Genomic DNA, 26,529 nt, shown 5'->3' on the forward strand with positions numbered 1-26,529 from the left:
TGTATGAGTGTGAGTGTGTGTGTGTGTGTGTGTGTGTGTGTGTGTGTGTGAGTGTCTGTGTGTGTGGGTGTGGGTGTGTCCGTGTTAGTTTGTATGAGTGTGAGTGTGTGTGTGCCTATGTGTGTGTGTGTGTGTCTGCGTACATACTTGAGCGTATGTGTGTGTTTGTGAGTGTACTTCCTCGTGTGCGAATACGCACGTATACAAATCCTCAGTCCTTCTGCGTGCGGGCCGACAGCTAATTACAGCGTGTCCATCACAGACCAACATCCCTGACAAATCACCGCAGCACCTGACCAACAGACGAGGCCATAGCCGACGTTCTGCGGGTCACGTGGTCCGGCGAGCTCTCGAGAAAACGCGCCGCACGGCGAATGGGACGGGGGGCGGATGGCACGGCGCGCGTTGGTGGGGCCCCTCGTCACTGCGTCTTTAACGCAAACCCCCCCCCCCCCCCCCCCGGTGCTTTTAATAGTCCCTAACGAGGGGCAGTTGTTGCTGTGCAAAGGCTGGCGGAGTCGCGGGTGACCTTTCAGCACCTCCCCTGCGCTAATTAAACCGCGTAAGCGGCCATTTCCTGACCCCCGGCGGGGGATTCCCTCTGCTGGAGGAACAGTGTCACGCAGCGGCCTCTGCTGGAGGAAAAGTGTCACGCAGCGCCCTCTGCTGGAGGAACAGTGTCACGCAGCGGCCTCTGCTGGAGGAACAGTGTCACACAGCGGGTGTGCTGAAACAGGGCAGGGCAGGGAGAGGCAGGTTAGGGGGAGTCAGAACAGGGCAGGGAGAGGCAGGTTAGGGGAGTCAGAACAGGCCAGGGCAGGGGGAGGCAGGTTAGGGGGAGTCAGAACAGGGCAGGGCAGGGGGAGGCAGTTCAGGGGGAGTCAGAACAGGGTAGGGCAGGGAGAGGCAGTTCAGGTGGAGTCAGAACAGGGCAGGGCAGGGAGAGGCAGTTCAGGGGGAGTCAGAACAGGGCAGGGAAGGGGGAGGCAGTTCAGGGGGAGTCAGAACAGGGCAGGGCAGGGAGAGGCAGTTCAGGGGGAGTCAGAACAGGGCAGGGCAGGGGGAGGCAGTTCAGGGGGAGTCAGAACAGGGCAGGGCAGGGAGAGGCAGGTTAGGGGAGTCAGAACAGGGCAGGGCAGGGGGAGGCAGTTCAGGGGGAGTCAGAACAGGGCAGGGCAGGGAGAGGCAGGTTAGGGGAGTCAGAACAGGGCAGGGCAGGGAGAGGCAGGTTAGGGGAGTCAGAACAGGGCAGGGCAGGGAGAGGCAATTCAGGGGGGAGTCAGAACAGGGCAGGGCAGGGGGAGGCAGTTCAGGGGGAGTCAGAACAGGGCAGGGCAGGGAGAGGCAGTTCAGGGGGAGTCAGAACTGGGCAGAGCAGGGAGAGGCAGTTTTAGGGAGTGTTGGAATAGGTCAGGATGAAGCAAGGTGAGACAGAACACAGTAGGGTGTTGCGGATTTTAACAGGCCATGGTAGCATAGGGTGTGGTAGTGTGGGGTACAGTGGAATAAGATGTGGTAGTGTTGGGTAGCGTGGGGTATGGTAGAATAGGGTGTAGTAGTGTGGGGTTGATAGAATAGGGTGTGGTAGTGTTGGGTAGTGTGGGGTATGGTAGAATAGGGTGTAGTAGTGTGGGGTTGATAGAATAGGGTGTGGTAGTGTTGGGTAGTGTGGGGTTGATAGAATAGGGTGTAGTAGTGTGGGGTTGATAGAATAGGGTGTGGCAGGGTGTGGTAGTGTGGGGTTGATAGAATAGGGTGTGGCAGGGTGTGGTACTGTGGGGTTGATAGAATAGGGTGGGGCAGTGTGGGGTTGATAGAATAGGGTGTGACAGGGTGTGGTAGTGTTGGGTGTGGTAGTATAGGGTGAGGTAGGGAGTGGTAGTGTGGGGTAGAGTAGAATAGGGTGGGGCAGGGCAGGGCAGTGTCTGGCGGGATTTAGTGTTGTGGTTCAGGTCAGGACATCACACGCTTGGAGGGTTATTGAAACGGGCCCAGGCTCACAGTCAGAAAGACGTGAGAACCAGAGTTCAGAAGCATGAGAAAATACACAAATGTTCCGGAACAGTGGGTGACATCATCTTGCTGGACCAGAGCTGAAAAATAATAAAACTATTAATATAAAGATATAAAAATATGAAGAAAAAAATATATATAAAAAAGTTAAATAAAAAGGGTGGCATTAGGATTAAGACTAGGATTAGAGTTAGGGTAAGGAAAAACATGACATTTTAGTCCTTCTAGGAATATAGTGATGTGTTTAGTAATCTAGTGTTTTCTGTCATATTTCTGTCCTAGCATTAGCATTCATTTGAAGGCCCTATATATCTTGTGCTTCAGGTCCATGGTGAAGGAAATTAGTTACTAAGAGTGTTCCTGTGTCAAACAGTATAGGAGCTGTTCTAAACTTGTCCTATTAATATTTTCGCTCCTACATGTTATATGTCACAGTAATAACATTTTGTAACATGCGGTTGTTCAGCTTGTCTGTATGTTTGACATACGTTTCATTGCGTATGTCACGTTCTCGTAAGTACTGTTCTCGATAATAGTGGAAGTGTAGTGCTTTCCTGTTATTAAAACACCAAGTCTTGTGTGAACACAGTGTTCATTTCTAGTAGTTTGCTTCTTATCAGATAGTCTCTGTTCTTGTTTTGTTGGCAGAGCTAATCTTGTGCTGGAGTAGGTCTGTGTTTTGCTGGATCTTGGCCAGGTTGTGTTTCATTTTCCTGTTTCCTTGATTGGCTGAATGCCAAGCAGGCGGTGATAAGTGGGATGATTTGTCTTGCGTCTTGTTCTTCTGTAGCCAAGAAGGTCTTTCTGACCTGTCTGAAGAAAGATCTAGAATACCCCCCTGGTTTTAATATATTTAAGAGGGTTTTGTGGCCTTTTCACGATCAGTATTCTGTGTCCAAATTCTGTTGAGCCTGAGAAAATGGAGTTTCACCTGGCTCTTGGAGGTGCTTTTTGGGTGAAGACAGCTTTTGTGTTGTGTGTGTCTGTGCATAGCGGTTGACCACACTACATACCGAATAGGACAGTGGTTCCCAAACCTCTCCTTGGGTAGCCCAAGCTGGATCCAGGCATTTGATTTGACCGGCACCTCGCCCGTCAAGGCACCCGATGCAACCAAACAGGGGCTTGAATGGGTTGATCTATTCTGTAGCTGTACCTGAGGTACATAAAACACGCAGGACAGGCTGGGGGTGCACTAGGAGAGGTCTGGGTGACACTACTGTGGGATAAGAGCTACAGTGGTGTGTAAGGGCAGAGTGGGGGATGCAGGGTGTTGCTGGGAGATTTATCGCATGGGATTCTCCCTCTCCCTGCCCTCACTTTACCCCGGCCTGCGTTCACACTGCGGACGGAGAGCTCTGTGTACTTAACACCGTGGATGTTTTTCCCTCCTCCGGTGTTAAAAGGCTGAGTGTTCAAACAGTCAGCAATAAAGGTAATGGCTGGAAATCTTTTATTCATGAAGACTGTAAAATGTGACTGCCAAAATTTGAGGCGCAGCGCTTTGTGGTTGGCAACATGGCGCCCCCTTGTGTCCACAAAAATAGTTTTTCAAAGGAGAGAACCATCAGATATTGTCACAATCTATGATATTTAAAAATAGATAACCGATAACAAAGAATGCTGATGTTTCACTTTTATACAATGTTGAAATTAGTATAATATAATAATATAATAATGAATTTACACGATGAATATGTTTGTTTGGCTTCTTTTTCTTTTAGCCTTAAAATCAGCCGATAATTCTGACCCGAGAAACCAGGTAAGGTGATTTAGCTGTCTAATCAGTTGCTTTAACAGTTGATTATGTGCCCAGTATCGACTAAAAGCAGCACACCATGGTTGACCACCCCAGAACTAGTGCTTTAGCTGGATGTGATATCTGGTAGATATACTTCCTATTTTCTGATAGATATTTATATATGCGAGGAGGCCAAGTGTGGGAGTTTGAATTCACTGTGACCTCTGGTAGTGAATTCATCCGCAGTGATACTGCAGTCTCTGAAACTGACTCCGTTTGACACCGCAATCTCTGATGCTGAATTCAACATTGTGTTTGAGTGCTCCGTTACCTCTGGGCGGTATTTCCCCAGAGAATCCCTGTGTTATATTGCTGTGGTTTATCGCTGTTATATATCTGTGTGGTATGAAAGAAATGACTGAAAATATAATTACTACATGCAGGGCACCTGTCCCCCAGCAGGGGGTGCTAGAGCACACTATAATTGCTTCAGTAGCAGAGCGAAAAGGAGGGTCAAGCAGACTCGCTTCAAACCACAGAATCTCATTTCAGTGAAATCCCTCATCTGCTTTTCTCTTTCGTTCACGCCTTCCATCTTTCCCCTTCATTTTCTTTTTGATGTCTTCATCCCGTTAGTGTCCCCAGGGAGAAGGAGGAGTTTCTCATGTCCATACTGCAGCGTCCCTAATTGACGAGCTGGAAACTTTATCACGCTAATTTCCCAAGTTTCCTTTTCCCCGTGCTGTCAGCAGAGCAAAGAGTTTTCAGGGTGACGGGGAACTTCCTGTGACCCCCCTCACCAGAAGGTTTTTCAATTATGAATGTATAACAAAAAAAAAATAACGTAAAAAAACTAAACAACTAATAAAATAACAATCCCTAAATAATATGAGATCTGAGACTCGCACTCAACGCAGGCTACAAGATGTCCTTTTATTTTTACTGGAGTTTGCGATACTTACATTCCCCCGAGGGGAAGGGAATAAGAAGTCCTTTGATAAAGATCTCTGTTTCCCTTGTCTCTGCCACTCTATGTGGGGCAGCTGCGAGATCTCAGATCAGTAACGTTCTGAAAGGCATCCTTACATTCTGCAGCAGGAGTGCTGATCGGCTGATCTGAGAACAGGCAGGAGGAATCTTGTGGAGATGTTAGGATGAGGGCTGCCCAGCCCTGGGGCCTGTTCCACAAAGCAGGATTACTGAGTTAGCTGGATAACTGCACTGAGTAAAACCCACAAAGCAGGATTACTGAGTTAGCTGGGTAACTGCACTGAGCAAAACCCACAAAGCAGGGTTACTGAGTTAGCTGGATAATTGCACTGAGTAAAACCCTGCCCAAATCTGGAATGTGGACTGGAGTAAAAATAACTATATTTTATGTTGTGTAATTATCTAGCTAACTTTGTAAACCTGCTTTGTGGAACAGGCCTTGGGAGGTTTACGTTCCCACCTTAACAAAGCACACGTCATTTGACAGCTGCTGTAGGGATCTGGGTGATCTGCTACGTCATTAGTAGAATTAGGTCTCCCAAATGAGGGTTGGAGTGAAAACCCACAGGAAGGCAGATCTTCAGGAACAGGAAGGGGTAGCCCTGTGTACTGGCCTGGTACACAGTAAAATGTCCAGTGTTAATTCAACACTAACAGAGTACATATGAGTCCAATAAGTGTTGAATTAACACTGAATATCTTACTGTGTACATACAGCTCAGACGCAGTTTACAGGATTAAGACAGCATCGGTGGTCCTTGGACCGTTGCTTGGATAGACATTACTGCTTTACAGGTAATGATACATGTGCATAACCATAAATATGGATTATATATACATATCATAGATGTAGGTGAATGTGCAAATTATTGTATTACATTACATGATCTAGACCCAGTGAGAGATTAGACCGATGAGCCTATGTATATGGGTGGGGAAATGATCACTTTGGGTCGAAGCGTTGTTTGATACTGATAAAGAATTATATTGGGTGTGCAGGCATTCCATTAAATTACATTATTTTCACTTTCGCAGATCATTTTATCCAAATTGACTTAAGTAGAGAAGATCAGTGTTAATTTCAGAAATATATAAAGTGTGTTGTCACTTCCCCTCCCTCTTTCTTTCACACATTCCTCCTCTCCATCTCTCCCTCACACTCCTCCCTTTCTCTGGCATTCTGCTACATGAAAAAATAAAAATGTTTCCCAAGTAACTCAGCGCTATTTTGGCATCGTTGATTCTGAAGGTACAGTTCTGGGCCTTGATCCACAAAGCAGCATTACTGAGTTAGCCAGATAATGGTGCTGAGTAAAACCTGGAACAGATCTTTCTACTTCAGTCCATGTTTCATCCTGCTAAATCACTAATCCTGTTTTGTGGAACAGGCCCCTGAACAGACAGCAGCTGTGTTCAAAGGACGTGTTTTTTGTTTTTTATTTTTGTTTTTTTCTGTAGATCAAAGGCAGATTATATCTTACTCATTAAACTCGTCAGGCCAATTATTTTTAATGAGGAACCATCTCTCCAGACTGAAAGGAGTTTCCCTGCGTTCTCTGGAGTAAATAGAAGGAAAACAAACAGAGAAAGAGAAGAAGGCAAGAGAGCGAGAGAGAGTGAGAAAAAAAGTGAGAGATGTCAATGAGGAAAACAACAGGAGAAAAAAGAGAAAGGATCAAATTGGAAAAGAAGAGAGGGACATAGAAAGGAAGGAAGGAAGAGAGAGAAAGAGTGGCAGAGGGTGATTGATAGAGAGAGGGGATTTCATGGAGGCATGGCAATGAGGAATATGTGAATTTGAATTAGAGAGAGAGAGAAGGAGATGACTTGGAGCGAGTGATTGATGATTTTTGATTGTGTCTGATCTCTGTAGAAGTACCTGCACCTCGGTGATATATTTCACCTGCTATGCTGATAGGGCAATTGGAATTGCATCAAGAAAAAAAAGAGAGAGACAGAAAGGGAGCGGGGAAGATGGGTAAGCGAGAGCGAGAGGGAGGGAAATGGCAGTAAGGGAGATAGAATGTAATAGAGGCAGGCGCAGGATGGGCACAGCAGGAGAGGGAGAGAAAAAAGAAAGGAGGGAGAGATGGACACAGGAGGACGTCCAAACACACACAGTTATGGTAAACCGGGAAACCAGGTTTTACTCAGCGCAGTTATTTCGACAACTTTGTTATCCTGCTCTGTGGGTTTTACTCAGTGCAGTCATCCAGCTAACTCAGTAATCCTGCTTTGTGGGTTTTGCTCAGTGCAGTTATCCAGCTAACTCAGTAATCCTGCTTTGTGGGTTTTGCTCAGTCTAGTTATCCAGCTAACTCAGTAATCCTGCTCTGTGGGTTTTGCTCAGTGCAGTTATCCAGCTAACTCAGTAATCCTGCTTTGTGGGTTTTGCTCAGCGCAGTTATCCAGCTAACTCAGTAATCCTGCTCTGTGGGTTTTACTCCATGCAGTTATCCAGCTAACTCAGTAATCCTGCTTTGTGGGTTTCGCTCAGTGCAGTTATCCAGCTAATTTAGTAATCTTGTGTAATCCTTTGTGGTACAGGGCCCTGGTTTTGCCATATTTACAGCACTGGGCTCTGGCATAAAGGTGTAAGAGATGAGGTTGAAGCCCCACACTGCTGCTCTGACTGCTGTCTACACGTTCCTCTGGGCCTCAGTAATATACTTAATTAATTGATTGATTGTAACAAGTCTTTATGACTCCATTCTCAGTAAGCACAGCACAAAGAGGTCTCTAAATACACATTAGCCGCATGATGTGCTCGCCAAGCAGAAACCCGCGTCCCTGGTGGTTTTGGCAGTTTACAGTACTGTTATTGTTGCCTGCTGTCCAGGCACGGCAGCTGAAGAGCTGAATATCACAGCTGAACACACTCGGATTCAGAGCGCAGGTCAATCCAGGACACAGCCATCGCCTGGCGTTCCACTGTTTATGTCAACCAGTAAACCTATTGGCGAGTGAAACAGTTCCCTCACCAATGATCCGTATAATGCCACTTGCCGTCTGACAACATGTCAATCAATGCAAGGCTGCCCGACCCTGTTCCTGGGGATCTGATATCTTTAGGTTTTCTACTTCAATCCGAACAAAGCACTCCTCATTCAATAGCTAGAGATCTCATTGAGCTGCTAATAAGAAGATGGTAGATCTCCAGGAACAGGGTTGGGCTGCCTTGCTGTACATCTGCGCTGCCCAACCCTGTTCCTGGAGATCTACCGTCCGGCAGGTTTTCATTGCAACTTTAATTTGGCTGACTCTACTAATTAGCTGCTCAATGAGATCGCTAGCTGTTGAATGAAGTGTGCTTGGCTAGGGTTGGAGTGAACACCTACAGAACGGTTGATCTCCAGGATCAGGGTTGGGCTGCCTTGCTATACACAGGTGCATTATCAATGTCAAAATATCAGCAACCAGTTAAAATCATTACCTCACAATATGATTGTACATTTGGCAATTTAAGTTTGCGGCTCATTGAATACTCCTTGAACAATACCTCCAATGTCCTCCACCTTCGACTCCAATCAGCCAGTGCCTGTGCTCTGCACAGTGGTGTACCCCAGTCACATACTTCCCGGGTGGGGAGCTCCATCTTTCTAATGCAATCCAATCTCCCTGCCCTGCCTGAGTGCATCTGCGACACGCTGTGCCTACTGCACTCTAAACAAGCGACGTTGTGACCGGAATCCAGAATTGAAAGCTCAATTTCCTTCATAGCGCTCAATGCGGCACCTCACCAATTCATATTCATTCACCGACAGCGTGGCTCCGCTGAAACTGCATAATGTTCATAAACGCTCTACTGTCGCCCGACATAGACTGTGCTCATTGTCCTTAGCAAGCCGTACGAATGCACTGCAGCCACCCAGAGTATAAACCACACGTCGCTGTGCCCAGTGACATCCACAGCGCGACGTCTGTCGCCGCGACGCTCTGATGCCAGACCATAACCTGGCCTTTATACCAGCAAGCCCATATAGGCCCATGGTCACTTGCTATTTTCAACAGTGCCTCTCCGAAACTAGCAGTAACACTTGTGTTTGGGTTACCGCCGCATTGCGCCAGGTCCCAGGTAGACTGTATTGGCTGATGGGTGTTTGAGGGCCACGAGGCGGAGGACTGTGTGCACTTCAGTGGCTGCACTGGACAGGGGCACGTGTCTGTTTCTACAAATAGTGAATAACTGAGGCGAAAAGGGAAACAATTTGAGATGAAAATCGTGGCTGCTTGCTATCAATCTGTTGGTCAATACCTAAAACGGTACATATGCTTGTCGCTGGGGAGGTACCCAAGAGATACAGTAATGTTCTCTTTCTACCAAAAGAGAACATTACTGTACTTCCAGGGTACATCTGGGAAATCATGTAACAAATACACCCAGTGAGCACTTTATTAGGTATTTATTAGATATATTTTTTTCACTTATTAAGTCTTCTGCTGCCGTAGCCTATCCACTTAAAGGTTTGACGTTGTGTGTTTAGAGATGCTCTTCTGCATACCACTGTTGTAATGTGTGGTTATTTGCGTTACTGTCAGCTTCCTGCAAGCTTTGACCAGTCTAGCCACATTCTGATATTTGGTCTGAAAAACAGTTGAACCTCTTAACAACATCTGCAAACTTTTCTGCATTTATTTGCTGCCACATGATTGGCTGATTACATATTTGCATTAACAAGCCAGCTTACAGGTCTACCTAATAAAGTGATCACTCAGTGTACGTTAGTTAATTAGTAAAAAAATGCATTCATTAACTCATGAAAAGTTGATTTTATGCTTAAATAATGTTTTTGTCCAACATTATTTAATGTTTAGAACTACATTAGTTAATACCGATTCATGAACCTCATAGTAAAGTGTGACCAATGCCATATTTTAAAATGAAATTCGGTGCTTGTATCCAAGGGTCCTGCCTCAGCTTAAACTAGCACAAACTTTTACAAAGCAAACATTCCTTTCCAGTCCTTGAGCAGTCCTTGGGGCTTTGCATTAAAAATGCAACCCAATTTATCAGAGAGACAACAGGCATTGGAAAACAATGGCATGCGATTAAATTCACAAGCGCTTGTAATGGTGCTCCATGGAGGTATAAGCTGAGCTACAAAATGACGAGCGTCTAATAAAATGCATAAACCAGAAAAATAAATAGCAATCCTTGTATAACCCCGGGCAGAAAAATCGAAGCACTTCTGTGCTCTTGGATTTCTGAAATACAAGACCTCGGTGGTTTTTGAAAAGGACCCACAGGAACCTTGGTTAAAAAGCAAGTAATAATACACAAGTTATTATTTTGTCAGAAGTTATTCCGGAGAAGCAGGGGAAGGGCTATGGCGTACAGGAGGAGGAGTGTGGTGTATGGGGGAGGGGCATGGTGCATTAAGGGGGTGGTTCTGCTCATCAGTTACATCGATAGACACACATTAAACTTTTATGAACTAGACCGGTATTACATTGTTTTTGAAGAATTTCTGAAGGAGAACTTTCTGAAGAAGAACACCGGGGCGGTCTGACATCTAGTTTATGAATTTGCAAGGGAGCATTTGTGTGTGTGTGTGTGTGTATATGTATGTATGTATGTAAAGATATGTTCAACTGAAGGCTGAGACTTTAGATATAATATTTTTATTTTCAAATAACTTTTTTCATTCTGCAGCTTATTTTAAATACTTCTCTTCGTTTTCATAATGCATATATGACGGTGTTTATATAAGGTACAAACACAAAAGATAGTTTAACCCAATAAAAAAAACACTCTTACATTCCAGTGGCCGTCTGAGTGACAGACAACCCACTCACCTTTTCTCTCAATTCTTCCCTCTCTTCATCCACCTTTCTCTTTCCTTCCCTCTCTCTCAAAGCGAGGTGTTTGAGTGGGATTGGGTACCCCCTTTTTCGCACGGAAGACTTGGGATAGATCGTGGAGTGTATTTCTGCACAGAGACTGGCGTGTTGACCTCCTAGCCCCCCCTACCCCCCTCCCCCCTTCCCACCCCCCCCCAGGCCCAGAGTCCCGTTCGTGTGCAGTGAGACAGGTCTGCCATTTTGAGGTGTGTTTTTAACAGTCTCCATTCCTGGGCTGGGACCCTTTCTCCCTGAGATTACCGAGGCCAGCAGGCCAGTGTCCTAAAGCTCTGTGGGGGTCACCGAGCTGCCCTTAACGTTGTGGGACCAGACCGTCAACAATGCAGGGGTCAGAAAAAAAAACACCAAAATCCAGGCAGCTCATTGGCTAAGCAAGCACAGAACGAGCCAGAGCAGGGGTCACCAGGACCAGGGCTGGGGACCCCAGCACACCCTGCGGCTCTCCAGGACCAGGGCTGGGGGCCCCAGCACACCCTGCGGCTCTCCAGGACCAGGGCTGGGGACCCCAGGGCCAGAGGAATGCATACCCTTGCGATGATAAAATTCAAGTAACATCACTGGCCCCGCCCACTCTGTGACATGGTCTGCCCTGCCCACTCTCTGCTCAGTTCTGACCCTACCCCCCCGACCTGTGACCCCAAATTGCACATATCTGACTGAGCTCTTTACACCAATCTAGATAAAAGCCCTAGTTTATCTGACCTCCCCTCCACACCCAAGGTCAGACATCATGACCTTTAGCCCTAATGTTCCCTAATCCCAAAGTCTCCTATGCACCAAACCTCCGATCCTAACTTAAGCAACTGACTCCTACCCACCTGAGATCTGACCCGAACCTCCCCTGACCCCCACCCAGCCCCTATGCACCTGACCTCTGACCTCTGACACCCAATGCCTGCCCATAACCCCTCCCCCTCCCCCCCCCCCCCACCCGTCCACACAGTGTACTGGCACATCTGTATCAGTCTTTCCAAATCAGTTTTCCCATGAGCACACTGCAGTCCAAAACAAAGAATTAATCATGAAAAGAAAGAGCAATCATTCATAATAACAATAATAATAACAATAATAACATTATATATGATAATCATAGCAACACATGTAAGCAGGTGAAAGCTCCGACTCATTCAGAAAAGAAGCCGTGAGAATTCTAACATGGTTTAAAGCTTATATTCTGGAAGCATAATGTTAAATATAGTTATGAGATTAACTGTTCAGTGTTTTCAGACTTTTGCATAAAATGTAAATTTGTGTCCTGATTTAAAATGTTTTTGTTTTTTTTATTTCCCCTATTTCGTCTAAAATGTTTCACAGGCAAGTAGGATCCAGTTTTTTTTCCGTGTTCTGTGTTTCCTTGTTCCGTTTTTTTTCCGTTGCACGTGGTGTAAGAAATGCAGGAGGAGTTCGGCTGTGAGGAGGAGCAGGACGGGGCGGAGGAGGAGGAGGAGGCGACTCCTGGTCCTGCTATGTCGCCTCCTGATTCACCACTTTGCCTCCGTTCATAGTGGGGGTCCCTGAGCTTTTCCTCGAGCGTTGCTTCTCCTCGATCTCATGCATTGAAGGCTCTCTGTACATGCAAACTGTGGAGGAGAAGAGAGAGAGAGAGAGGGGAGAGAGAGAGGGCAAGGGAGAGGGGGAGAGAGAGAGCAAGGGAGAGGGGCAGGGGGGGGCGGAGAGATATATTTTTTAGTTTTAACACACTTTTATTATGACACTATAACAACAACACATCACAAGACACAGAAAACGATCAACCCCCTACAAAACGCGAGGAAGGGGGGAGAGAGAGAGCACACGAGAGAGAGAGAGCAAAATATGAGCGATTTCACAACAACTGTAAGTGATGATAAAAATACAATCACAAGATTGTCAGGCACCTCTGCAAGGCGAGATCCTGACAACTGTGCAGAGCTCCATCCATCCCCAACAATGACACAAACTCAGGTATATTTTGCACAGAGAAGATCAGCACAGAGTCTGATATTGATTACGTAGGGTAGACATTTTCTAAAATTCTTCTAGAGGACAGACAGGATATAAATCTCATTCTCTTAGTGCTTCCCTGAACAATAATATTTAGTCAATACAGATAAATCGGTCACTGTACAACTGATACCACTGGGAGTACCAGCACTGGCACAGGAGCAAGGTGCATGCCAGGACTAGCAGTGACACTAGAGCTAGCAGCACTGACAATAGAGCTAGTACCACGGACAATATAACTAGCAGCACTGACACTAGAGCTAGTACCACGGACACTATAACTAGCAGCACTGACACTAGAGCCAGCAGCACTGACACCAGAGCTAGCAGCACTGACACCAGAGCCAGCAGCACTGACACCAGAGCCAGCAGCACTGACACCAGAGCCAGCAGCATTGACACCAGAGCTAGCAGCACTGACACCAGAGCCAGCGGCACTGACATCAGAGCCAGCAGCACTGACACCAGAGCTAGCAGCACTGACACCAGAGCCAGCAGCACTGACACCAGAGCCAGCAGCACTGACACCAGAGCTAGCAGCACTGACACCAGAGCCAGCAGCACTGACATCAGAGCCAGCAGCACTGACACCAGAGCTAGCAGCACTGACACCAGAGCCAGCAGCACTGACACCAGAGCCAGCAGCACTGACACCAGAGCCAGCAGCACTGACACCAGAGCTAGCAGCACTAACATCAAAATTAGCAGCTCAGACACTAGACCTGGAATGATTGATAGGCAAACTTGCAGCACTGACACAAGAACTAGCAGCGCACACACTTAAGCTGGCAGCAGCAAACTGGCTTCAGTCCAATGATATAGAGGTCAGGAGGTCTGAGACAGAGAAGCTGACCGACCTTCGATGGGTCTGGGGACGAAATGTGAGGAGGGCTTGGTCTTCTTCACCCTGTTGCCCTTCATCACCTGCCCTTCCTTGGTGAGGCCCAGGAACCAGGCCCGGCCAGACTCCTGCTGCCGGTACACCGTGGATGAGTAGATGACATAGTAGTTCTCGAACACGGACTCCTTGAACTTACACTCCGGAGTGAACATTTCCTGGGGAGCAGAGAGAACGGTTTAGACCACAGACGTACACATGCTGAACTGTTCCCCTCCCTCCAAAAAGGTAAGTAAATACAAACCAAAAGATTACCAAACAAAATGACCTAGGTGTGAATCCAAAAAATCTATATACGGTAAGAAAATGGAGGCACTCCAAGCCCAAGGCAAAAACACTTTTCTTTTCTTGTTAATTTTTTTTCTACTTCAGTCTTGTAAATGTACTTCTGTAAAAAGAGCAGTCCATTCTACTTCAAATCTGCTGACTGGAGACAAAAGAACAAAGATGAAAATGAAGGGGAAAGTATTTCTTACCTTGGAGTGTCTCTTCTTTCTTTACCCTTTCTCTACTCTTCTCCACCACATCACACTTGCGCTCAGATACTCAAACGTATGAGCGCACACTCCGACTCTAATCTTCAACGGCGCGAGTACACACTTCACAATCCACACGTCGCGATACAAAGGCGCACACTCACACTCTCGAACCGCAAGAGCTCGTTCACGGTCCGATTCTCATCACGAGTGCACACTCGCACTGATACTCGACATCGCAAGTGCACACCCACACTCGGATACTCAACTCAACAGAGCGCATTCGCAACACCGTAAATGCGTACCCACATCACCAATCCTCAACAACAAAACAACACGCTATTCCTCATTTTACACTGAGGCAGGCTTTCCAACTGATGTCGTAATATGATCTGCAGTAGATGGGGTTGCTGTGGTCACCTTTAACGGAATTAATGACGTAAAAATGGGCACAAAGCTTTGTTTTGAGAATGGAAGGAATCCGCCAAGACCAAGGTGCACTTTGCGTGATTGCTCTGGCTACTTAAGTTTTTAAATCAGGTATTTTTCTCCGACCCTGCCAATGTTGAAAATGTAACTGGAATGTGTTCCAATTTATAGGCAGTGCAACTGGCCCCAAGTCTTAATGCTATTTCACAGCGTACATAAATTACTGCATGGCGTGGAAGCCAGTATCTTCGAATAATTTTTCCGTAGGCCTACATTTCATAGACAGAGATTCCGGAACCGAATATTCTTTAAGCTTCAAATCCAATTGGCCGCAAATGCCATCTTCTAGCAACAATTATAGCTGCCAAACGAACTGGTGGTTTCCTGTCCGATGCAAAGCTAACACCTGCTTCGAAATGTCTAGCTCAATTTCTTCATACGACACTTGGTCTTGATAAATTAAATTAAGCGTTAATTCTTTTACCCTCACCCGTATTTTGTGCCTACTGTGTGACAAGGAAGAAAGCCACATTCGCTTAAAGGCTGATGCACCATGACAGGAAAAATCCACTTCTCCCCTCATGTTTAATACATGTGAACACCGAGGCACATCTGGTCCATATCTTCACTCGCTGTTATGCTCCGTGCAGCGGTTTTTCACAAACTCGGTCATGAAGAATTGATCAATCTCCGCCTCAGCGCACTCACTCTCTTTATGAATACTTGAACTGCTCTTTAGCTGCTGGTAACAAAGCGTCCTGGGGAATTCCGCAACTAAACAAACGACAAACTGAAAGATATAATGTGGCAGCCCGTAGCCTAGTGGCTAAGGTACATGAAGGTGGTTCAGTCGCCGGTGTAGCTACGATAAGATCCACACAGCGGTTGGGCCCCTGAGCAAAGCTATTAGCCCCACATTGCTCCAGGGGGATTGTTCCCTGCTTTGTCAAATCAACTGTAAGTCTCTTTGGATAAAGGCGTCAGCTAAATAACATGTAATGCGATGTGATTTTTGTTCTGGATACTGGTCAGTTTATTTTGAGCCTTGGGTGCAAAATGAGTGGTCACATTCTCAGCAATACAACACAATGTGTGCAATAACCAATGAAAAACCAGTAGATTGGGATTTCTGGACATCTATCAGGTTAATTAACATGACTACATTATTCATTTGGAGCAATTTTTGTCCCTATTCTTTGGAATGGTTCAGTGTGTGTTTTGGGTCTGTGTAGACGTCAGAATAAATTCTGTCAGATTTCCGCTTATGTAACCATTATATAACATCTCAGAGAAAGGGAACAGAGAGAGAGAGAGAGAGAGAGAGAGAGAGAGAGAGAGAGGGAGAAGGAGAGGGAGAAGGAGGGAGAGGGAGAGAGAGATGACACAAAAAGTGCATATGAAGTTATATGTTCTCAAACTCGTACAGTATATTGTATGCACTAGGTCTGGTATTCAAGCCCCTCCACGGACAACACCCCTTTTTATACTGCATTGCTTTAAATTCACCGGTAAGAGGGGGAGTGTGTGTGTGCACATGTGCATGTGTGGGTGCGGCGTGTGTGTATGTTTGCATGAATGTCCGTTTGTGTGTGTGTGCGTTTTGTGTGTGTGTGTGTGCCTGTGTGTGTGCGTGTCTGAGCATGCTTGTGTGCCTGTGTGTGTGTATACTTAGACATGGGTGTGTTTGTGTGTGCATACATGTATGTACGTGTGTTTGTATATGTGTGCATGTGTGTGTGTGTGTGTGTGTGTGTGTGTGCCATGTCTCTGGCCGTGCCCAGGGCCAGAGACTGATTCCTCCTGTAGCACAGCTAGGTGGAGTAGGCAATCAGTATGGGGGAAGTGGGGCGGTTTGCGGAGTGTTATCTGGGCCTCTGACATCCCGTCAGGAAACAGAGTCTCTGCGTCTCTGTGACCGGTGTGGGGTCAGATCTGTCCTGTCCGGCAGGGCACAGCAAGGCCAGCCAGAGCGCTCATCCATACAACCATACTCTTGACTGCACAGATAAAGATATCTCCTCGTATAACTGCCCATCTGACAATAAACATACAGTCATAACCCTGACTGCACGGATAAAGATATCTCCTTGTACTACCGCCCAACTGACAATAAACAAACAGTCATACCCCTGACTGCACAGATAAAGATATCTCCTCATACTACTGCCCAGCTGACAACAGGACATGCAGCTATAATCCTGACCGCACAGATAAAGACATTCTCTGGTACTACTGCCAATCATAGATATGATTAAGGTTAGGGTTAAGTGTTAGGGGTTATGATTAAGGTTAGGTTAGGGTAGGGTAGGGATAAGGGCTATGATTAGGATTAGGGCAGGGTTACGGTCAGGGTTAGGGATTAGAGTTAGAGCTAGGGTTAGGGTCAAGTGCCGCTGCTTTTAATCTCAAAAACGTACTACAACATTTATTCTAGACTGAAACCTACACTACAAGGGACATTCATTGAAAGCTAAAAAGATAGTATTTTCGAAAATATTTTTACTGCAACAAATTTTTATCATCCAAGACTCTTGTTTGATGTCGAATTTTAGTTTTCTGCTGGGTATTAGGATTCTACCCACACTGGCACCACTCCCCCCAGCGCCCAACGAGACCGTATTAAATAAATGACCCAAGAACACGTCCAGTTGGCTGGTTTTGTGAGCAAAATGAAAAAAGAATCTGACTTTCATCCAGTATGACTTTAATTATTAGGCGTTTTTTTTTTCTGCTGTTCTCTCACTAATAGCACTGGATGAATTTATGACTGTCAAGCATCAGCAGCTCCATCTAAGTGGAAGTGGGAATTAAAAGTAAAGTTCTCCGGGAAGCTATAGGAAGCCTTTGATAGCTGGTCCCAGCGAGACGGTGTAGACAGCCAGTAAGCTCGCTCAGTGCTGCGTGGATAGTCTGGTGCTGATGGGTGGATAACACTCGCAGGGTGATACACTTGAGACCCCCTCCGGCTACTGCGAGGAACACACTGTTATTCTTACAGGATCACCCCAGTGACGTGACAACAGATGGGTGACATGTTACATCAGGAATATGTTTTCGAAATACCGTATGCAGTTTATGTCGAACGTTTGATTCGATAAATGAGTCGGTTCAGATGCAAGCTTGTATGCAGCAGACCTGGGTAAAATACGTTGTTTTGGATTCAAATACTTTTCTGTGCTCGGTTGATCTGGCCTGGTGCAATTGAGCCGACCAAGAGGACTAGATGACAGGGCATGCATTTTTAAGGTTACAATACATCAGACAAGCTCAGTCGAGCAGAGAAAAGTATTTGAATCCAAAAAAATTACGTGTTTGACCCAGGCCATCCTGATTTGATATTTCATATGTTCTAGTGTTGCAGGACAGGGGATGACAGTTGCGATTGTTTGTTAAAAAATAGGGGTTATGAATGAGAACCTTACATTGACAATATGTTCTACAGCAATTTCCCTCAATTAGGACATATTTCTCAACATACTGTGTTCTTATATACTGTATGCCCATGGTTATATATGAAAATATATGACCTCAAACTTGCAGGATGGACTTAATGTAAGAGCAGAGGCAGGGCGACTAGAACACTCCCTCCTAAGACAGGAATTCATTTATGTGTCCTGTAGGGGACATGAGTGTCTGGTCTTAATCTCAAGAACCATATATTCTGCTCTGCTGAAACATACGCTACAAGGGACATTCAATAATACAATAAAACAAGTAATATTTTTGAGCAAAAAACATTACAGAAATTATTAAGCTATTTTTCTGCCTGGCCTCGGAAGGAAATGGATATAAATCTCTCCAAAAACCTAGAGAGAGAGAGAGAGAGAGAGAGTAAATCACATAGCTCCCCTGTGTAGCACGCCCCTTCGTTTTGGAGTTGAGGAGTGAGGTCATTGTTATTCAGCAGGTGCCTTGGAGGCAGCTGAGCGAGACGCTGTCTAGACAGCTGCCTCAGTCACATTGGCGCTCCAGGAAGGACACCCAGCTTCCCCTGCGAGCCAGCTGAAACACAGCCAATCCCTGCTGGGGGGTGGGGCTTATTACTGAAACACAGCCAATCCCTGCCGGGGGATAGGGTTTATTACTGAGACACCGCCAATCCTTGCTGGGGGGTGGGGCTTAATACTAAAAAACAACCAATCCCTGCTGGGGGGTGGGATGGGGGGGAGCTTTGAACTGAAACAGTGAGCATGCTCGATTGGGGTCTCCTGGTCATTTGATTTCAGCTGACCCCTCCTTCCCCACTCTAATGCTGCGACCAATGTCACACCCATCCTGGCCCACTCCCGTCACCCACCACCAAGTCCTGCTGGGGGCAGAGCTCAACACTGAATCACAGCCCAAACAAGGGCAGAGCGTCGAACTGCTGCACAATTCAAAATGGATTCCAGACACCTTCTTTGTCACACGCTCATACAAGTATGTACAATGAGATAGTATCACCGGAGCAGCTCTGTACTCACAAACTAAGCTTCGTATTGAAGATGAAGTCTAAGCTACTGATGGAAGAACTACAACCAGAAAAGCAGTCAAGGGCAGAGATTAAACTCAAACAGCATTACACACCTCAGCCTTAGTGATAATGGAGATTTGCACTGAAACTACTGCTCGACCTAGCAGAAGACATATTTCTATATGAAGCACAGCCCAGGCCGGCGAATAAAGCGCAGCGTTTTCAGTGAAACATAGCTCGGCCGTGCTAGCGCACTTCAGCCCATTAACTGAACAGGCACTTACTCAGCTCACAGTGCTCATACCCAATGAACAGTTAGTCTCAACCCATTGAGGCCCATTTTAATTTTAATCAACTGCCGGACGGAGAGAGGAGAGTCTCCTGAAAGTGGAGGAACTGAAGCACGGGCACGGCCCAGAGTTACAGCCCCGTGCTGAGGCTACAGTGTGCCCGGAAACACCGGATCTCATAAGGTTTACATATCATGACAAACCCAGCTTCCTACGACTGACTGCGTGTATGTGTACTGTATACGGTGTATGCACACATACAGACACAAACACACAAACGGACCTCTCTACCTGATCCACACTCTCCCCCTGGTTCATCACAATGTTGTTGGCTCTACGCCCCATCTCCTGGTTCTACACACACCACACACACACTCACTCACTCACACATCTCCACCTGGTTCATCACGACGCTGTTGGCCCTATGCCCATCTCCTGGTTCTACACACACACACACACACACACACACACTCACACCACACACACACACACTCACTCACACACACATCTCCACCTGGTACATCGCGACTCTGTTGGCTCTATGCCCCATCTCCTGGTTCTACACACACACACACTCACACCACACACACACACTCACTCACACACACATCTCCACCTGGTTCATCACGACGCTGTTGGCCCTATGCCCATCTCCTGCTTCCGCACACTCCCGTTCCAGTGACTTTGACCCACTTCAACCACCTCAGAATGTAGGTCATCCCGCTCCTCCTCATCCTCTCCTCTTCCTCGGGCCGCTGCACCGGTCACGGCCGCGGACAGGAATCAGCGCCCCGCTAATGAAACGCGATCCTCTTACACTCGCCCGCGTGCTACATGCGAGTCGATGCGTAAAGCGATTACCTCAGCAGGCTCACCGCAGCCTCCCAGTCAGCAGCGCGGATCGATATCTGAGCCGCGTAGCCGCGAGCGTCCGCCAGGGCCGCCCATTAAACCTGCGCTTTAATGAAACTCCCAGGGAGAGCTGGGTTCCCCCCCACACTGGATCCTCTGCACCACAAACCTCGTATATCCACAGTTCCCTCATGCGGAAAACACCGCCAAGAGTCACCTCTCAGGAAACGCCGCCAGTGTGTGTGTGCGTCATTGAGTGTGTGTGTGTGTGTTTGTGTGTAATGAGTGTGTGTGTGTATATATGTGTGTGTTAGTGTGTGTGTATGTGTGTATATGTGTTTGTGTGTGTGTGTGTGTCATTGAGTGTGTGTGTGTGTAATGAGTGTGTGTGTGTGCATGTGTGTTATTGAATGTCTGTGTGCGTGTCGGTGCGTGTGTCAGTGTGTGAGAGTGTGTGTATATGTGTGTGTTTGCATGAGAGAGAGAGTGTGTGTGTATGTGCATGTGTGTGGGATGTGTTGCTGTATGTATGTGTGTGTGATAGTGCATATGAGTGCTGTATGTGTGTGTACTGTATCTGTGTGTATGTGAGTGTTTTATCTGTGTATATGTGAGTGTTGTATATTTGTGTATGTGTGTGTATGTGAGTGTTGTATATGTGTGTATGTGAGTGTTGTATCTGTATGTGAGTGTTGTATATGTGTGTATGTGAGTGTTGTATCTGTATGTGAGTGTTGTATATGTGTGTATGTGTGTATGTGAGTGTTGTATATGTGTGTATGTGAGTGTTGTATCTGTGTGTGTGTGTATGTGAGTGTTGTATCTGTGTGTATGTGTGTGTATGTGATTGTTGTATCTGTGTGTATGTGTGTGTATGTGAGTGTTGTATATGTGTGTATGTGTGTGTATGTGAGTGTTGTATCTGTGTGTATGTGTGTGTATATGTGTGTATGTGTGTGTATGTGAGTGTTGTATATGTGTGTATGTGTGTGTATGTGAGTGTTGTATATGTGTGTATGTGTGTGTATGTGAGTGTTGTATCTGTGTGTGTGTGTGTGTGTATTGATGAGTATTGTGTATGTAGCCTGCAGTGAGAGGGGGAGGACTGGGTGAGTGTGTGGGAGGTGAGTGGGGGGTTGGGGGCTCCCTCTCTGAAGGCTTGCCTGCTTGACTGCGGCAGGCTCTTAAAGATGGATGTGCTTTTTACACTGCAGTGAGACAGGGGTAGTTACCACTGCGCTGAAAAGTAGGTCACTCAAATATGGATAAATAATGAAGGAGGAGAGTTCCTCAACTCACCCACCCACGCACACACACACAACATGCACACACACACACACACACACAACACACGCACACACACACACACAACATGCACACACACACAACACTCACACACGCACACACAACTCTCGCACACACACAATACTCAAACACAATACGCGCGTGCACACACACAACACTCACACACGCACACACAACTCGCACACACACAATACTCAAACACAATATGCGCGTGCACACACACAACACTCACACACACCACACGCACACACACACACAACACTGACACACACAAAACACGCGCACAATACTCACACACACAAAACACTCACACACACAACACAAGCACACACACACACACACACAGAACATGTGCACTCACACAACACTTACACACACACACACTCACAAGCTCCCACCCATGCACACATACATACATATGCACGCCGACACACAAGCACATGCATGCATACACGCACACCCACGCACGTGCATGCAGAGGCACACACATGCATGCACCCACACAAAGACATACAACATTCACATACACACATATGCACGCACATGCATGCACACACACTAAGATACATACACACAGTCACACCCTCCCCTCAAACTCAGAAGACCACTGGGAGAATTCACGAGGCCAGCCACAAATGAAAGCAACAGTCACAGGAATGTCAAAGCACAAATATCAAAGCTTCTTTACTTGGAGACTCCTTTTGCGTGCATGTGCCAATGTATTATTTTTACCTCAACAAATCCAATCAGCATTCAGTAGTGAGCTGTCACCCTCAGATGTCAGTACTATGGACAGCGCACCCAAAAATGTGGACTGTGGTTCAGATCAGATATTCTTTTCTCCTAAACTGCATGACTTGGGAGTCCATACGGATATATGTGTACAGACGTATTTAAGAGGAAAGCACTCTCCATATGTAATACACCACACACAGTTCAGGGCAGGGCATCCTAAAATTCTGCAACCAATTTCACAGTTTTACCAGACAGCTAGATATGCAACAGGGACCTATTCCACAAAACAGGATTATTGAGTTAACTGCACCGAGTGAAACTTGCTTTATGCAGTTATCCAGATAACTAAGTAATCCTGCTTTGTGGGTTTTAGTCAATGGAGTTATCCAGATAACTAATTAATCCTGCTTTGTGGAGCAGGCCCCAGGACCTTCAAGTGGCTGGTAGAGTTGACACAGATAACATTTACATGAAGACTGGTGTCACTTTCCCATCCTGGTATGAGAATTTTATTCTTTCTCACAGTGATTAGAGCAGCCATTTTAGTGCTCTCTGTCTCAAAGTTAACATCTGCTTTCCCCAGACAGCTATGAAACCCACACATAATTGTTCCCGCAATTACTGACACCTTTGATAAACTGCAGTTGGATGTGTAAGCGAATTTATCTGCATACTTTCATCCAGATTTTCTCATTTGTCTGCTTTATTGAGCACGGCGATGAGTCTGTTTGACTTGGTCTGCCCCAGTAGCTTTGAAAATCTGGCCCCACAACTGATCACACACTAAATTAACACCTTAATCCATCTGGAATTAACCCACCAACACTGTCACTCAGAAATGACTATTAACCCTTTGAAGAGTAGTTTTCTATTTTTTTTATTATTCTAAATCAGTATTCTAGAGCTGATTCTAGAGCAATCTAGAGATTGTTACATCAGCATTGGAATGTTAAGAACATCTAAATCACACATATTTGGGATCATCCACATTAATAGGTTAATGAACAAACAGAAACACTCAAGGACTGAATACAGACAAGGCTGAACCTGATGTTATTCACAAATACAGATCAACCAACACTGCAGAATTGCTTTGTGACATCACCACCACTACCCCACATGACATCATCATCCCTCTGATTGACAGTACTCCCCTGACTGACACCGTCGATCCATATTATGAAATTATCACACGTACAGGCGTCACTGAGGCAGACGACAGCGCTTTGCAGAGGTACCCCTACTGTGGCAGACTCAAACGCACACACACTCTCTCTCAAACACACGCACACACACACACACACATACACATATACTCCCACACGCACAATCTCTCTCTTTCATGCACACAAAAACACACTTTCACACACTCTCACAAACACGCCGGCTCACACACACTCTTTCACACACTCTCACATGCACACACTCTCTCACGCACACACACCCTCTTTCACACGCTCTCACACACGCTCTTTCAAACGCTCTCTTTCTCACACACTCCGTTAAGTGTGCCACTTCCCCGCGCTGCCTGCTCCATCAGCAGCCGGAGGCTCAGGTTTCTGCAGCTGTGGTCGGGGGGGGGGGGGGGGTGTGTTCAGCCCTGAGGAGATAGGGCTGTGACCCTCAGTGACCTTGCTCCTGGAGTCCAGGATACTGCCAACGGGGCAGAACCGTGAAGCAGAGACGGAAGAGCGGAAGGCGTCAGAGACCAGGTCTCCTTAACCACACACACACACACACACACACACATGCCGCACACACACATACACCACACACAGATAGCACACACATAAACACACACACACTCACACATACACTCAACACACACACACACACACACAGACAGCACACACATAAACGCACACACATTCACACCACACACACACACCTTACACACACATAAACACACACTCACACCACACACACATACACTGCACCCACACACACACATAAACACACTCACACCACTCACACACATACACCACGCACACACAATCATACACACACCACACACACATACATCCACGCACATACACATGCATGCATGTGCAAACGTACACACGTACTTACAGACACACGCACACACATTCCCATGCAGACACTAGGCTTGTCAGTTTGCCACATGCAGTACTCCAGTGCAGCATCCTTGCATTGAGTGAGAGTCAATCTCAGCTTGTGACAGGAAACGCTCCCACTGGGAGTTCATCAATCAGACCTCATCCTCCGCTCTTCCAGATGCCTATGCATTACTTAAGGCCTAAATTTATGACCATAGTCTCCCTTATCTACAGGGGTTTGGTCATTTCCCTGGAAAGCACATCTGCACATAAGAATGCTAACTCACCTGTGTAGAAACACCTGGGCACACATTCACCCCCACAACTCCATTAGAACCAACAATATGTCATCAATTTTCCAAATTAGGGACAATAAAGTTTTAGGGACAATCTATCTATCTATCTATCTATCTATCTATCTTTCTATCTACAGTATCTTGGCTCCTGCAATAGCCTCTCTCAAATTCAAATTCAAAATGGTTTATTGGCATGACATACATTTCTATATATTGCCAAAGCGTGCATACAGAAAGAAATCGGAGTATAAAAACAAATTACTTGAAATACAAACATTCTGTTAACAACAATTCAATCAGTGTGTTAATGTCCTATAATAATAATAATAATAATAATAATAATAATAATAATAATAATAATAATAATAATAACAACACAGGAAAACAAGAAAATTAGAGAAAGAAGAAATAAAAATAAATATAATTATGAATAAAATAAATACATTCTTGGTGGTCAACCAGTGCCCGCCAGGTTATAGCAAGCATTGATGTACTTTGCAGCTTTTGGCCCTTCTCCTATCAGGATTTGTACCTTTATCTAATTTCCTTGTGAGAGGAAATATTTTATAATTGCAGAAAATCTGTGGAAATAATGTGTCAGAATCTGTGACCACATATCTTTTGGTAACCATGTATTTCGCTGTCTGCCTTTTTAAATTGCAAGTGTGTGGGCACTGAGCCTGCACTTGGTCAGACTCTGCCTCTGCTTTGAATAGCTGACAGAGAAGAGATTCTCTGCCAGTTTGTAGTCTGTTTACAGGGTCCGTTAGCAATCCAGTTTGTCTTGTGTTCTAGTTTTGCAATCTGTGTTTTTTGAATCATCTCAATATTCCAGATAAGAGATGTTGGTGTGTTTTGTCACTTGGTTTACTTTGATTTGTTGGTAAGCAGTGCTAGTATGAGGCTGTTCCGTGTTTTGTTAGTTGGGTTAACGAGTTAGCCAGCTTCATTACCAGCTAGCTGAGGGGACTTTAATACAATTGAACATATGTCATCTTCTCTGCGTGCTGTGATTAAGGTCTGACCAGAAACTTAGCTATTGCATTCCGTTGAAAAAAAAAAGAAAAAAGCTCAAGCTAGGTTTTGAAACAGCTGGTAGCTGGTTGACCAGTTCAGCCCAGCCCAGCCCATACTCAACATGGTTTGACCAGCTCACTAGGGTATAAAGACTTATTTATGTTTAAGTTGTCAGCAAAGAAACCAATGGCGTTCTACAACAGAGAGAGGATGGTGATGATGATGATGGACTGCACTGATGTAGCGCCTTTCTCAAAATATTTTACAGCAAAGGGTTGGAGGAGCTCTTCCCTGCCAACAGTGCCCACATGGATGATTTACGGCAGCCATTTTGAGCCACAGTGCTCGTCATGCCCCTGCAGATAACCAGAAAGCACAACAGTAAAGGGCACTCAAGGTGTGACAGGCTCTGTAATGTGACTATATTTTCTAATAAGTTCCAGACTGACAATATTTTTTGTAAAATGTAGTTTCGCTAATAAATTACTTCCTGAGCTGACGGCCAGTGGACTGTAGGCTACTTGAAAATAAATTGGTGAATTGATGAAGGACGGGTGAAGGTGCTTCTCCGACGGATCAGAATCCTTCACTTGTGGCTCTCGTTGTTGTTTCTTTCGCCTTCCGGATGACAGCTGCACGGGACGTCTTCCAGATTTTTTAGCCGAAAAAGACTTTGCCCCGGAGTTATTAATGAATAAAACAGGAGATTTTAAAAGTCAAGGCTCTCCGAGAATACCCTCTCCCCCCCTCTGTGCCTCACGTCAGTTCAGTTTAGACATGATTTATTACCATGACTACATCCAAGCAGTGCCAAATAAATACCCTCGTCCCTCTCCTCTACCGGACTTAATTGAAAGCCATTTGGAAATACACAAAGCTAGCACATAAGTTGCTTTTCTTTTAATTACCGCGTTTGTCTATTCGTTCGTGATGGTGGAAATTAAGCCGGCGGTTCGGGGATTTGTTTAAAAACCAATCAGACTCAAGAAATTATATCTGTTAAAGTCCTATTTGCCAGTTACGGTTATTGCCAACAACATCGTTTCGGTAATTGCAGCAGTCCTCCTTTCTCCATTCTTTTCCATTACATATAACAGAGTCGAGAGGTTCACATTCAGACCTGATGAGGATA

The 26,529-nt window shown here is 45.8% G+C and overlaps 1 protein-coding gene across 3 annotated transcripts in view; it reads right to left on the reverse strand.

Moving 5' to 3' along the window:
• Positions 1–11,635: 11,635 nt before the first annotated feature.
• fgf12a (fibroblast growth factor 12a) overlaps positions 11,636–26,529 on the reverse strand; it is a 48,153-nt gene continuing 33,259 nt past the window's right edge. For all 3 annotated transcript variants that reach the window (XM_061241108.1, XM_061241107.1, XM_061241106.1), the window contains 2 exons: positions 13,447–13,645; positions 11,636–12,186 (listed from right to left, as the gene is read on the reverse strand). In XM_061241108.1, coding sequence (XP_061097092.1) covers positions 12,071–12,186; positions 13,447–13,645 — 315 coding nt within the window. In that variant the 3' untranslated portion in view covers positions 11,636–12,070. The remainder of the gene's footprint in view (positions 12,187–13,446; positions 13,646–26,529) is intronic.

The sequence above is a fragment of the Conger conger genome, chromosome 5 (genome assembly GCF_963514075.1).
Source record: "Conger conger chromosome 5, fConCon1.1, whole genome shotgun sequence".
NCBI lineage: Eukaryota > Metazoa > Chordata > Actinopteri > Anguilliformes > Congridae > Conger > Conger conger.